The sequence below is a fragment of the Miniopterus natalensis genome, chromosome 2 (assembly GCF_054644295.1).
Source record: "Miniopterus natalensis isolate mMinNat1 chromosome 2, mMinNat1.hap1, whole genome shotgun sequence".
NCBI lineage: Eukaryota > Metazoa > Chordata > Mammalia > Chiroptera > Miniopteridae > Miniopterus > Miniopterus natalensis.
Genome location: NC_142082.1, coordinates 151387947 through 151401611, shown reverse-complemented (window position 1 = coordinate 151401611; position 13665 = coordinate 151387947). Strand labels below are relative to the sequence as shown.

Here is a 13665-nt window from a genome sequence, read left to right as displayed (position 1 = left end):
ATACATACAGACATCCCCTTTCAAGTGTGATGTCACAGGACGTATGAGGCTCTAGATCTTACAAGGTTTACTGGATGCTTGGACTGTAGGGATCCTGGGCGAGTGGAATGAGTGTGGTTAGAAAGGCTAAGGATAGACCATGAATGGTCATGAGCACAATGCTAAGGAACAGAGACTGAATTTCTTAAAACATTGGAGAGCCCTTCTCCTTTACTTATTAAAGAGTGTGTTCAGAATGATTCTGTATTTTAAATGCATAATTTAGTAGTCATGTGGAGTTGGAAAACAGGAGATGCTGTTGGTAGGAACCAATCAGGAGCCGATTGCAATGATCAGTATGAAAGTTGCACAAACTAGGACAGCAGGGGTAGGTAGTATTAGAGAGAAGTGGTAAACCAAAGGGCATTTCACAGGTAGAATGGGCATGGTTTGTTGCTCAGTAAACGTGGGATGTGAGGGGAGGCAGTGCAAGATTATTCAGATTTCTATTTTTATTTGGTGGATGGTGGTAATTGTTAAGAAAGATTATACAGAGAAGGAGCAAGTTTGAGGATGAGGGAAGAGATGAATTTGAGTTCACTGCTGAACATAGAGCATGTGGGCTTCTTTCAAATATCTACATAGAGTTGTTAAAGGAATAGCTGGAAATGTGGGTCTGGAAAATAGGAAAAAATGGGGCTTGATAGATTTTAATATTTCTAAGCACATATGGGAAATCTTAAGTTCAGTGCATGAATTAATGAAAAAAGCTCAACCCAAACAGCTACTTCAAGAATACTCTGAAGAGTCTTAGTCAGACAACATAATTCAGTATGTAAGATATTTAACTCTTGCCTCACCTTGTCGTCTGGCTGGTAATCTGCAATGGTCCCTCTGACATAATGGACCAATGAGTCAATCAGTCCATCACACCTTCTCATCACTTTCCTCCCATCAGGGCCAGCTGAACTCATGTTTCTATCAGGAAAAACACACAAACAAAAACTGTAAGGCTTAGGCCATGTATCCAACAGGTCTCTGTTTCAAAGCTTTACCTGATGCTTCTTCCAAGGGTTTGGAAAACTGACAAGTTTGTCAAAGTGTGACAGACTTTTCCTGCGGTCTCTATCAATTGCTCAATGGTCATTAAATCTGGACACAACTTCTAAGTATATTCATATAATACATTACCGTCAATAAGTGTCTTCTGTCTACTTCATTCAAAGCACCAAGGTCATAGCACTATTTACTTAACCTTCACCCAATTTTTGAGAGGGTATACATATGAGGCAAAGACTTTGCAACTAAAAGAACAAAGGATGCAATAGGCATTGTTTACTAGAGATAGCCAAGTCCCAACTTATTCTGTGACTTAACTCTAAGGTACAGAAAGTCACTTAAATTCATTGGGCCTCAGTTTCCTCATTTATAAAGATAGGGTGCTGAACTCTATTATTTGGGGGGTTTTTGTAGGTTTCAGTATAAACTGTTATCAACAAATATTAAACCAGATACTCTAAAATGTCATGATTTTATAATTAAAATGGCAGAGAGAAGTCAAGGCAAATGCAGGGTTTTACACTGTTAGACCTAAGTCAAGAACATGACCTATAAATATCTTTGTACTTAGTCTATTTCTAATTTTGCTAAGCCGTGACACCTTTCTATAAACAGTAACTGAATCTACAAGCGGAGGTTGTTTCCTTATAGAGAATTGAAGCTTATCAAATCCAGTCAAGTAATGCATTTGGGGATCATGTTTCAAATTCAGATCATGTTTATATTCAGGTATTATTGTTACCATGTTCCTTTGGATTAAGTTTTTCTTGTTAGCACTAACTATTTGAAAATATTTTTTTCCTAAAAATGTTAGCATCTTTGTCAACAAGAATAGCAAAAGAACAATGCCTTTCGCCAACTTCAGTTGTTAAGAACTATTCTTATAAAATTGATCAGATCGGTTTTTACTGATAGGCAGAATACTCAAAGCACATTAAAGACTTATTTATAACGTCGCAGTGCCATTCTGAACATCAAAACAACTACAATTCTAAGAACTTTTTCGGTCTTATTTTCTTCATTTTAAAAATAATATATTGCACTAAGTGATTTCAAACAGACTTTCTGCTCCCTCCCTGGCTGGTGTGGCTCAGTTGGTTGGAGCATCGTCCCATATACCGAAAGGTTGTGTGTTCAATTCCTGGTCGGGGCACCTACGAAAGGCAACCAATCAATGTTCTCTTTCACATCAATGTTTCTCTCTCTTTCTCTCTCCCCCTCCTTCCCTCTCTCTTTTTCTCTCTCTCAAATCAATAAACATATTCTCGGGTAAGGATTAAAAAAAAAAAGACTGTCTGCTCCCAAATACTACATTCAACAGATATTGTCAAAGAACAAATGTGCCCAGCATTGTAGCAAGAACTAAAGGGAACAAGGGAAGAGCACACAACACTGTACTCTGCTCCCATGGACATCACATCTATAGGGTGAAACTGATGATACCTGAGCGTTTTTAAGCCACAAAAATGCAATTTCATGATTCAACCTAATAGTTGAGGAGATAACACTACTATACCTAAAACACGGAAATACTGACAATTTAATGGCTGCTGCATTGATACAACAAATTTTTAATTTTAACAAAATCTTATTTGTGACTTTAGTTCTCATTTGACATGAGAACTAATCTAATTAAAGATCTTTAATCTAATTAAAGATTCACTTCCTTCCTTACTTTTTACTGTACCTGAAAAACTGTGACATTTTGACCATTAAAAAAGATAATGAAGGGTCCATAAACTCAATAAAACCATTTTTACTATAGCTTTTTCTCAAGAACTGACCATTTGAAACAAGATCCTCTATCTACATGGAAAAACTGAGGTCCAAAGAGTTTAAGTTACTTTTCCTGGTGATAGTAAGTTAAGTGATTTCAAGTCAGGATCGGAGAGCTGTTCTTTATTCTGTGCCCTAGGCTGCTGCTCCAGAGTGGAACAAAGTCCATCCAACATTCATTCAGTCTGCCATTTGTTTAGCAAATACCTTACGACCCCAATTCCAAGACAACGTTATCACGTTTTAAAGCTTCCCTTTGCACTTTTCAACCTCTGGCTTGGGAAAATGGCAGTAGTTTAAGACTGCTTTGACAAATTGAAGGTCTGTCTCTCTCACTAGCTAAACCCACTACATACCTTACAGAAGGATGACTTAGCTTTGCTTAACCTCAGGGTGTTTATTTTGGGTGGGAATGGTAATTCAGTTTGGCAGCACTGACAGTTCACACACACTAACTGTTGTCTGGTAGTTTGGTATTATCCAGACTCTCCTTGCTTGAAATGGGACTTATCAGGGATTCCTGGCAGTTGATACCTTTGCTGACAGAAAGCGCATGGAACCCCACTGCTTCAGTATTTGCTCCTGCATATCAAAAATAGTTCCTACCTTACTCAACCGCCCAGAAATATGAATGATAAGGGCGTATTACTTTATAGCACTGCATCCATGAATAGAAGTCACTAGTCAGAAAGGAATTTGTTATTGTACCATCCAATAATTATTAGAAAATAATATATCCATCTTAAAAGTTATTTTTCTCAATGGCTAATACTTTAGTTTGTGGGAATCAGATAATTAACATGGCTAATCTTAGGCAGAATGATCCTTGTACAATGTATCTCCTTAATCCTGAGAAATATTTACCTGTAACTATTTCCTATGTATAGCCCAATAGAGGTTTAAAATGGCAAAATATCTCAAAACTATAAATAAAATATATTAAAATTATCTTGTTGAAAAGTAAAAGAGAATGAGCATACAGAGTAGTTACTCAATAAAAACTGATTATTAGAGTTACCAATGAATATATGGGAAACCTTTAATTTAGTGTCTATGGTTTGAATTTGATTAAACAATGAGTTTTCTTTGGGTTGGGATAATACAACAGAAGTCTGAGTAAATATGTAAGTACCTCTTAGGAAACTAAAACTGTATACTACTGTATACTAAAGTTTAAATTTAAAAATTAGGTCCTGCCCTGGCCAGTTTGGCTCAGTGGTTAGACCACTGGCCCTTGGACTGAAGGGTTAAGGGGTCCATTCCTGGTCAAGGACACGTATCTCGGTTGCAGGTTCTATCCCCAACCCCAGCCAGGGCACAAGCAGGAGGCAACTAATCGATGTGTCTCTTTCACATTGATGCTTGCTTGTTTGTTTCTCTCCCCTGCCACTTCCTCTCTCGAAAAAAAAAAAAAATCAATGGAAAAAAATATCCTCTGGTGAGGATTTAAATAAATAAGTAAATAAATAAATAAAACCCAGGTCCTTGGACCAGGGCTTGGAGGCTGCCCACCCCTCAGGAGGGGAAGTGGAGCAGGGTTCTGGAGCTCTTTGCCTCCACTGGGCCTGAGTGAGAAGATGCCAGCTTGAGCTGTAGTTTGTGTTTGAAATTAAAAGGAATTTTCAGGCAATATGACTTGCAAGGGGTACGAACAGAACTTGAACCCTGTCTGTCTCTGAACAAAACTTCACATGTTTAGGAGAATTCAGGTGTTTCATCTGAAAGCAAATCAGTGATTCATGACTCTTCCTGGGACTACTTATCTCACACATTCCTGAGTGTCACAGTGAAAAGAGGAAAAGAAAACCAAAGACTCAGGACCTCACTGGAATTAAAGGGAAGGTGGTATGCCACTGTTAAGATTAACAGCAGTGTGACTAAACCTTAAATTCATATGGCACACCAAAGAATGGACAATGTCAGATGATAAAAGGAGCTGCCATTCAGTGTGTGTGCTAGACGTTATGGTAGGTACCTTACCAATATCATGATCTATAACTTGCACAAAATTCCTGAAATGAAGGTTTGCTAAAATTTCATTCAGAATCCTGACCTGTGACTCTTGTTTAAAATCAGAATTACCTGCTTCTAACAGGATTGTTACTGGCCTTTCCATGTAAGGGCTGTGTGCGCGTGGCTACAGGCAGGTGTGCTGTCAGATAGCTAGTTTGCCAGCTCTCAAAGTCCAAGCTCAGTGAATGGTCAGCTGGCCTGGGGAACTGAAGAGCTGATATGAAATATTTAAAGTGAAAGGGCATAATTATTTCCAGGACATGAAAATCACAGGAAAAAACAGGGTTGGAGTGAATTTTTCCAAGACACTTTGCCAACAAAATAAATAATTCTAAGAGGCAGAGATTTTTTTTTTTTTTTAATAAGGCCATTCTACTTATAATAGGTGCGTTTTCCTACTAATGACTCTTCCTGGGACCATCGTATACAAGATCTGCTGTCTATGGGGCAAGTCTTAAAGTTCTAACCAGTGCACTGAGACGGTGATCACCTCAACGGTTTTTAAAAATTGTAGGTGCACCTTCCTAATATCATGTGTTGTAAATTGTGCAGTTAAGACCCCAGTAGTACCAGTCAATTAAGTACTTGCTCAGAGTCCATTCTAAGACCCAGCAGGCACTTGATAAGACACTGGTTGATAAGGAGGCATCCTTCTTCCTCTCGTTATTTGAGATTTAGGTCTGGGCTTTTGTTTAACTCTCAGCTGATACATATCAAACAGTTGGGCCTTGTCTGTGATTACCAGAAAAAGCAGCAGAGGCAGCCTGTGGTTGCACAGAACAAAAGGGGAGCCTCATCTGAACTGGCAGAGCAATAAAAGTCTCTGCCCAAAGAAGGGCTTGTCTGTTATTCTGAAGTCAACATCAGATCCTGAAGGTATCCGCAAACATCAGCCAAAGTCAACTGCTACATCTGCAAACAGAAGCAACACTGGGAGATAGAACAAAGCTCTACCACCTACACATTCTGTTTCTTCCAGGACAAGGAACATTAACTGCACAATGATATGTCAGCATCTATGACACATCAAGAAACCAGAATGTGGAGGAGGAAATCTATCCCCGAAATCCTTTAGTTCTGTTTCCCTGCATTTTTGGGTCTTCCAAAAGTATTCTACCAGTCGATGCAGCCAGTAATCATTTGGTTGGTAGGCAACAGTCATTTCCTCTTGATTTAGGCAGGCTGTTCAAGGTTGAGTGCCAAATTCCACTTAAAATCAATTATAAACAGCAAATGAATTTCTAAAATATGCACAGAAGCCTCTGGAACTTGAACAGACATTTTTGACACTTAAATGAGAGGTCTAGGGTGCCAGACTAGAATTGATGAAGATGCTCAAGACCTAGAGTAGAACATATGATGCTTGGATAGCCTGCACCTCCAAGACAGGGACAGAGTCTGACCACAGGATAGTAAGAAAGTCATCAGTGGTTTTATCCAAATATATCAACCCATGCACTTGTGTGTTTTTTTATAATGATGACTTAAAAAAATTTTAGTAGTAGTTCTGACTATGACGATAATTTTAGTTTTTTTTTAATTTCAAAGACTTTCAGTGTGATAAGATAGAGTTAATAAAACACTACCTTAAACTGTAAGTTATATGCAGATTTTTTTTTTTTAACATGAAGAAGCTTTTAAATATTTCTCACGAAGACATTCTTGAGAATTTCTTTTTCTGTTCAAGATTCAACTCATAAACTGATAAAGGCAAGCAAATATAGTCTTCTTGGTGTAATAAAAATTATGTCTGTTTTTTTTGCTGATTTTTCTTCTCCCATATTTTCTCTATTCATGTATTTTCTTTAATTATCCCATGTCTCGGCCCATACTAGGCAGTCACTGTTCATGGACTGATAGGTAACAGTAGGAGTTTCTTTGGTAAACAGAAATGTCATGTATTTTCTGTGAAGTACAACTTCTTAATCTGGGCGCACCTGCTATGGCCATGAATAGGAGAGTGGAAAGTTTAGTATGAAGAGTAGGGGCCTCTGCAAGGGGGCTGATTGTAGCTGTGCTGCTTGACAATTCCAATGAGACACTCTTAGAAACACTGGGTTCAGGGAGGCCAGAGAGGGGTTACCGGGCAAGCAGGGCTATATTTGTTCTGCAAGATTATTTGATATGTTTGCTTCACTAATTTAATTATTGTTGAGAGATTTCAAAATAATGACCTAAAATCGCTGAGGTTCAGCTTATACAACAATCATTTTCAAGACCAAGATTATATTTACTCTTTTAAATACCACTTATACCTTTTAAATTTACTTAAAGAAAAATTTACAAAATAATTTAATTCATGAAACCACATGTTTGTTTGTATATCTAAAATACCCAACTTATAAAATGAGATAATGACCGATAGTACAACATAACTAGAAATATTGCCAATTCTATTATTTATGTTCACACATCAAATGTAAAGCGTTTACATAATTAACCATAGAACTGAGGTAGAAGCTGATGATTCAATTGTCTTTATATTTCTGGGAAAGTGAATCTCCAGGTTGAACTATACGGATACTTCTCTCAGGTTTACATGGCTTCAGCTAACATTCTTGTAGTTTTATATTACATTATTTTCCAGAAGTAAATAACCACAATTAAACTGTCTTAAAAAGTAAATTCTGGATTTCAGGTCTATATTCTTATAGAAATAAAAATAGTTATTTGCTATCAGGTGAATTAGATCATCATTAATTATCTTAATTATCTAAATAATCACCTGGGATTATGCACAGGGCTAAACCAAATAAGCCCTTTTCTGCTGAGAGTATTCAGAATCAAAGGTAAACAGAATGAAAATGGATAATTAAGGAAACGCAGCTTCAGTACAGTTCTGAAGTTTGATATCCAGATAAGCATAAAAAAGTGAAATTCAGTATAACAATAATATTTTTGTGTGTGTGCTGGAGAACACAGATGTCATTTAATATATTAAAACTTTACATGGAGACATTTTTTTTCCAGAGAGTGGCTGATACTGATATTCAAAAAAACTTGCCTTTAACCCCACGGTTAGTTAGGAACAAGATTGATAGTTACAGCCTCCCTCCCTCCCTCCTTTTTTTTAATCTTTATTGATTTCGGAGAGAGGAAGGGAAAAGGAGAGAGAGGGAGAAACATCAATGATGAGAGTCATTGATCGGCTGCCCCCTGCACGCCCCTGACTGGGGTTGGAGCCTGCAACCTGGGCATGTGCCCTGACCGGGAATTAAACTTCAATCTCCTGGATCCTAGGTCGATGCTCAACTGCTGAGCCACGCCAGCAGGGCCAGCTTTTGTTCCTAAAGGTACAGTTTGCTTCCTCTGAACACTCCCCACCCCAGCTAGATTTATATAGTGAGAGGTGCTAATGGAAATTTCTTTCAAGACAGTGAAAAATTTCTGTACATTATAACTATATCATATGTTCATCAAAACACATTTACTCTTTCACTGGCATATATAGGCATAAAATATAATTAAGAAAAAGGGATACGTTTTATAATGCACTACAGCACTGTTTTGTTATTTTGCCCTATCATCCTAAATAAAATGGCAAGTTGTGGGGTGGTTTTCCCAGTGCAGAAGCGGTTGTTAGTCAGGCTGTAGGGACAAGGTTACAGCAGCCATTACATAACCCTTTCTCAGTATGACTGGACTGAAAAATGAGAGACGAACTAGCAGTGACAGAAGGATGAGCTAAAGGTTGAGAGGAACACTGAAACACCTACTCACTCTCCAACAGCCCCTAAATGTGACTCTCCAGTCAACATTTTTTCCCAACTCCCAGGCAACTTCAGTTAAGCAGCTCAGTGCTTCCATAATAATCTTTTCATACGTGTCTTCTCAAATGTAATGTGATTCTCTCTTCAGGTGCCTCTCTCTCCCACCAACCCTAGAGTTCCTCCAGGGCAAAGACAGGTTCCATTCCCCTCTGAAAGTTAGAACTTTAAAAAGTGCTTTGGATATAAATGGCACTCAAGGACCAATGATAAGAGCAAGAAGAAAAACAGACCAAGTGGTAAAAGCCCAAGAAGGCTGGACTAGTTGTCTTTCTCAAATTTCTACAATTGTGGAGGAGTCACTGCCCCTTAATTTCTTCAGCTGAAGAGTGAGACTGCCATCATAGGCTGCCTAGATGTATCTGGGTTGGCCTGAAGTGTTCTTCAGAACTGGGAATCACACTGCTCTTTGGGGTAAGCATTTTTTCCATTCTCTAGTTTGAAAGTCCCCACCATTCCCCACGGTCTTACACCTACCTGTCCACTTAAGTGCCTGCCTGACCCCCGGAGGCACATTAATTTCTGACCTCTAAGCTGCTTCTACCTCTCCAAGAGAACAAGACTTAGGGAAGACGAGGGCAGGAAGGAAAGAAGGAAGGAAAGAAAAGGGAAGAAAGAAGCTATGGGAAGGATATGGAGGAATGGAGAAATAATAAATGTTTGGTAGAAATCTGAACATACCCCTAATAACCATTGGTTTTATTTATGTCACATCCAAAGGTTTTCCAAGTGTGACAATCAGTAAGGTAGATCATGGAGATTTGACAGCCATGTCACACCAATTCCCAAGCAGTTACCCATAAAAAATAGAAAAGCAGGGGCTCACAATGAGTGTGTGTAGGAGAGGTGTACACGCAAAGAAGGCACTAATGCTTTTTGGTAATTTACAATTCTATGATTGTCACATTAGTCCTTTGGAATTTGAAATATCTGGAAGAGTATCCTACTGATTGCAATAAATTACCAAATTATTTTAACTGTCCCACTTCTTGCCCTAAGTAAATAAAAATAATTTTTAAAAAATGAGCCCTAGCCGATTTTGCTCAGTGGTTAGAGCGTTGGCCTATGGACTGAAGGGTCCTAGGTTTGATTGCGGCCAAGGGCACATACCTTGGTTGCAGGCTCGATTCCCAGCCCCGTTGGGGTATGTGCGGGAGGCAACCAATTGATGTGTCTCTCTCACATTGATGTCTCTCTCTCTTTCTCTCCCCCCCTTCCACTCTCTCTGAAAAGCAATGGAAAAAAATACCCTCAGGTGAGGATTAAAACAAAACAAAACAAAACAAATAATAAAAATGAGGCATTTTCAGTTTTCTCTACTCAAAAAAATAAAAATAAAAAGAGGAAAATGCTGAAGCTCTCTTTATACTACTTTCCAAGAAAACAAAGAATTGTTTCTTCTTTGAAAAGGAATATGTAAGGAATATGTATAACCTAATTATCCACATTTTGTTGCTAAAGTAAATCAACTACTGGAAACTCAGTGCTCGCAGTTTGTGGTAAATGTTTAACAACCAGCTTTCTAGGGGCAGGGGAGCAGGGAAATCTCTGATGTGTAGCATTTGCCAATGTCTGTGGTATAAATACTCCACCATGGCTGATTGCAAGCTACCAACATGATGTCACACATGTGGAGTTATGAAGAGAAGCTGACAATTGCTCTTGCTGGCTCTAGCACAAATCAGAGTGTACCAATTTACTTTTCCTCTTCTAACTTGGATTTTACTACTCATTATGCTGGTATAATATTGTTTAAGAAAAAAAGCTGAAATCTGCATGAACACACCGTTGGAAAATAGATTTTCCCTACTGCAAAATCTGTATCCCCTTTCAGTGAGTAGCTTCAGCCATGAAAAGTATGTAATTCCAAAAGGACCTAAAGAAAGCACCAAGGCCCACGGTAAATGCGGCTGTAGTCAGATGCTAATCCTGCAAATAAATAGTTTGATACTTGACAAATACGGTACACCTGAGAGCATCAGTCTTTCTCTCCCTTCAGGATAAACTGTGCATGTTCTCCTATGTGATCACAATCTCATGGAAGCAGCTCCAAGTGCGCAGAACTCGAGTTACTGCCGCAAGTTCACGAACAAAGCAAACATTTGACCTACAGAGCACATTCACTGTGCGCCACTGCTCCGCGCAGACCAGGGCACTGCTGTATGCAGAAGGTTTTTCCAAAGTAGACTGAAGGAATTTAGTGACACTAACCTAAGTCAACAACAGTGCCAAAAATGCTACTTATGTTGCTAATTCATTGCTGGCTCTGCACCCACTGGGGGAAAGAATACCTCACGTGAACTTGCAGCAATTCAGATATTTATGACCTTTTTATGCAGCTAAGACTCACTCTTCTTAGAACCATTCAACACTTGTCTCAAAATTTTTTTAGAGTAAGCTGGGGCCATAAATAAACTACTCAGCAGGCATCTCTATTGTTGGAAACTGAGAGTATTTGATTGCAGGCTCCCTCTAGGTCTTTCTTATATGTTCTGATTCCTCTCTCCTAGAGGCTTTTACATGCATTGTGACAATTTCCACTCTGCAGTTGTCTCCAATGCAATCTCCTGTCTGGGAAAGATCTCCCACTTCACATGTTTCATCCTTTATATCTTCTCTGTTCATGTGAAATGCAGTGTAGAGTTCCACTTGCACAGAACTTCTGAAGCAAAACCAGTGAAATGCAGATAGTGTCCACAGTGACACCTGAACATGACTGTAATTAGCCTACCTGACCTTGTGAGGTTGCCAGGCTACGAAGGGCAGAGGTTTTATCCACATGGGCAGTCTGTAGACATGTGACGAACATTAATATATCCAGTATACTAGTTAAGAGCTTCGGCATTGAAGACAAGGCTTCCTGGATTAAATTCCAGCTTTGTCTCTTATATGCTGTGTGATGACGGGAAAATCACTTAACCTCTCTGAGCTCCCATTTCTCATCTATAATATGGGGAAAACATACTTTACAGGGGCTGCTGTGAGAATAAACTGAAAAAAGCCTCATAAAGCATTTGGAACAATTTCTAGGACATAATCACAATAAAAATTAGCTGTTATTATAAAGTAGATATATAGATGAAATAAGAGCACATATTTTAGTAAGCATATGCTATGATGCTCAATTTCCCAGGTTTTTATTTGTTTGTTTTTATTTTTTGCTCTATTCTCCTCTGAAAGTAGTTTAAATCAGTAGTTTGAATTGACTATGCAAACACTTTTTAAAAAATGGTATCATTCTGCCCTGGTTAGAGCATTAGCCAGAAAACCGAAGGGTTAAGGGTTCAATTCCGGTAAAGGGCATGTACCTGGGTTGTGGGTTATCTTTCAGCTCCCAGTTGGGCGTGGGGGGAGCGAGTGCAGAAGACAATCAGTAAATGTATCTCTCTAACATCTCCCTCCCTCCCTCCCTCCCTCCCTCCCTCCCTCCCTCCCTCCCTCCCTCCCTCCCCTTTCCACTCTCTCTGAAAAGCAATGGAAAAAATATCCTCAGGTGAGGATAAAAAATAAAACGGTGTCATTCTGATGGGAGGGTGTTCAGTTATAACATCTGGAAAACGTGTGACTACCAGGCACTGCATCACCCAAACCACACAAGTCTTTTATTCTTTGTTCATAGGGGAGACTATAGGAAGAGATTTTTTCTTTTTATTGAAGTGACACTGGAAGATATTTTTTTAATGTTTTTATCGATTTTAAAATAATATATATCTTTATTGATTTTAGAGAGAGGAAGGGAGAGGGAGAGAGAGAGAGACAGAAACATCAATGATGAGAGTCATTGATCGACTGCCTCCTGTACACCCCCAACTGGGGATCGAGCCTACAACCTGGGCATGTGCCTTGACCAGGAATCGAACTTCGATCTCCTGGATCATAAGTTGATGCTCGGCCACTGAGCCACGCCTGGCCGGCATTAGAGAGAGAGGAAGGGAGAGGGATAGAGAGATAGAAACATCGATGAGAAAGAAACATCACCGATAGGCTGCCTCCTGCACGACCATACTAGGGATTGAGCTCGCAACCCAGACATGTGCCCTGACCTGGAATCGAACTGTGACCTCTTGGTTCCTGGGTCAATGCTCAACCACTGAGCCACACCTGGCCGGGCTGGAAGAGATTTTTAAACATCTTTCTCTTTAGATTTTTACCTTCTCAATATACCTTTCCTGTTGATATGATTATTCTTCTTTACCTGAAACTTATATTCCTGTCCTTCACACACTAGCTAATATTGCTTACAGAAGAACATAATGAACTCCTTAATGTGACCTTCAGGGCCCCACAGTCTGGCCTTAGCCTATGTTTCCAACTTCTGTGTGATTACGCTTCATCTCAAATTGGATACTCTTGCCAGACTCAATTATTCACCTAATTCATCATGTATCTTCATTTGCTCACTCATTCATTTATTTCATTCATATACTCCACACTTGCTTACTATATGCCAGAAACTTTGCTAGGTGTTAGGGATTACAGACTTTAAAATTGCACAGACTTGTCTGCATTTGTCAGGAATGAGCCCAACATAACAAAAAAAAAGCAAACAGAGATGAGATTTAAAAAAGAAGAAGAGTGAGTCCCAGGGGTGCTGAATGTCTGTCCCAGTCCTTGAGGTCATGGTTCCTGATGTGATTCCTTCACTTCCACAAGTGACTGTCAACATCTCAGCCACCTGAGCCAATGAATCCCAACTTGGCATTAGCGAGTTTGACTGGAACAGCTGCTATTTTCAGTTGAAACAATCCTGCCACATTAAGAGCTCTGCTGTACATGGTAAGGCAGTGGGAGCTACACAGAATTTTTAAAATGCAAAATGTTTTAAAATGGATCAAAATGCTTTAAAGGCTCAAGAGAACATTCAAAGCGCAGTTCCAGTGGACTGTACAGAAGATGGATTCAGGGGAGACCATTTAGGCACCTCTTCTGCTATTTAAGAATTTCCTCCTTCATCCTTAGAGAATTCCTGACTACTGAAATATTCACCAAGGCCCAGCTCACCTGGCGCCTCTTGTTTTGTGTCTTTCTGATCTCACTCGGCTGGCATGAATGGCCCTTTGTTCTGCATTCC

At 39.2% G+C, this 13665-nt stretch overlaps 1 protein-coding gene across 1 annotated transcript in view; it reads right to left on the bottom strand.

The window, feature by feature from the left end:
• The window catches only part of PKP2 (plakophilin 2), a 73747-nt gene that overhangs the window by 18151 nt on the left and 41931 nt on the right, over nucleotides 1–13665 (bottom strand). The window contains exon 7 of the mRNA XM_087814730.1: nucleotides 840–957. Coding sequence (XP_087670856.1) covers nucleotides 840–957 — 118 coding nt within the window. The remainder of the gene's footprint in view (nucleotides 1–839; nucleotides 958–13665) is intronic.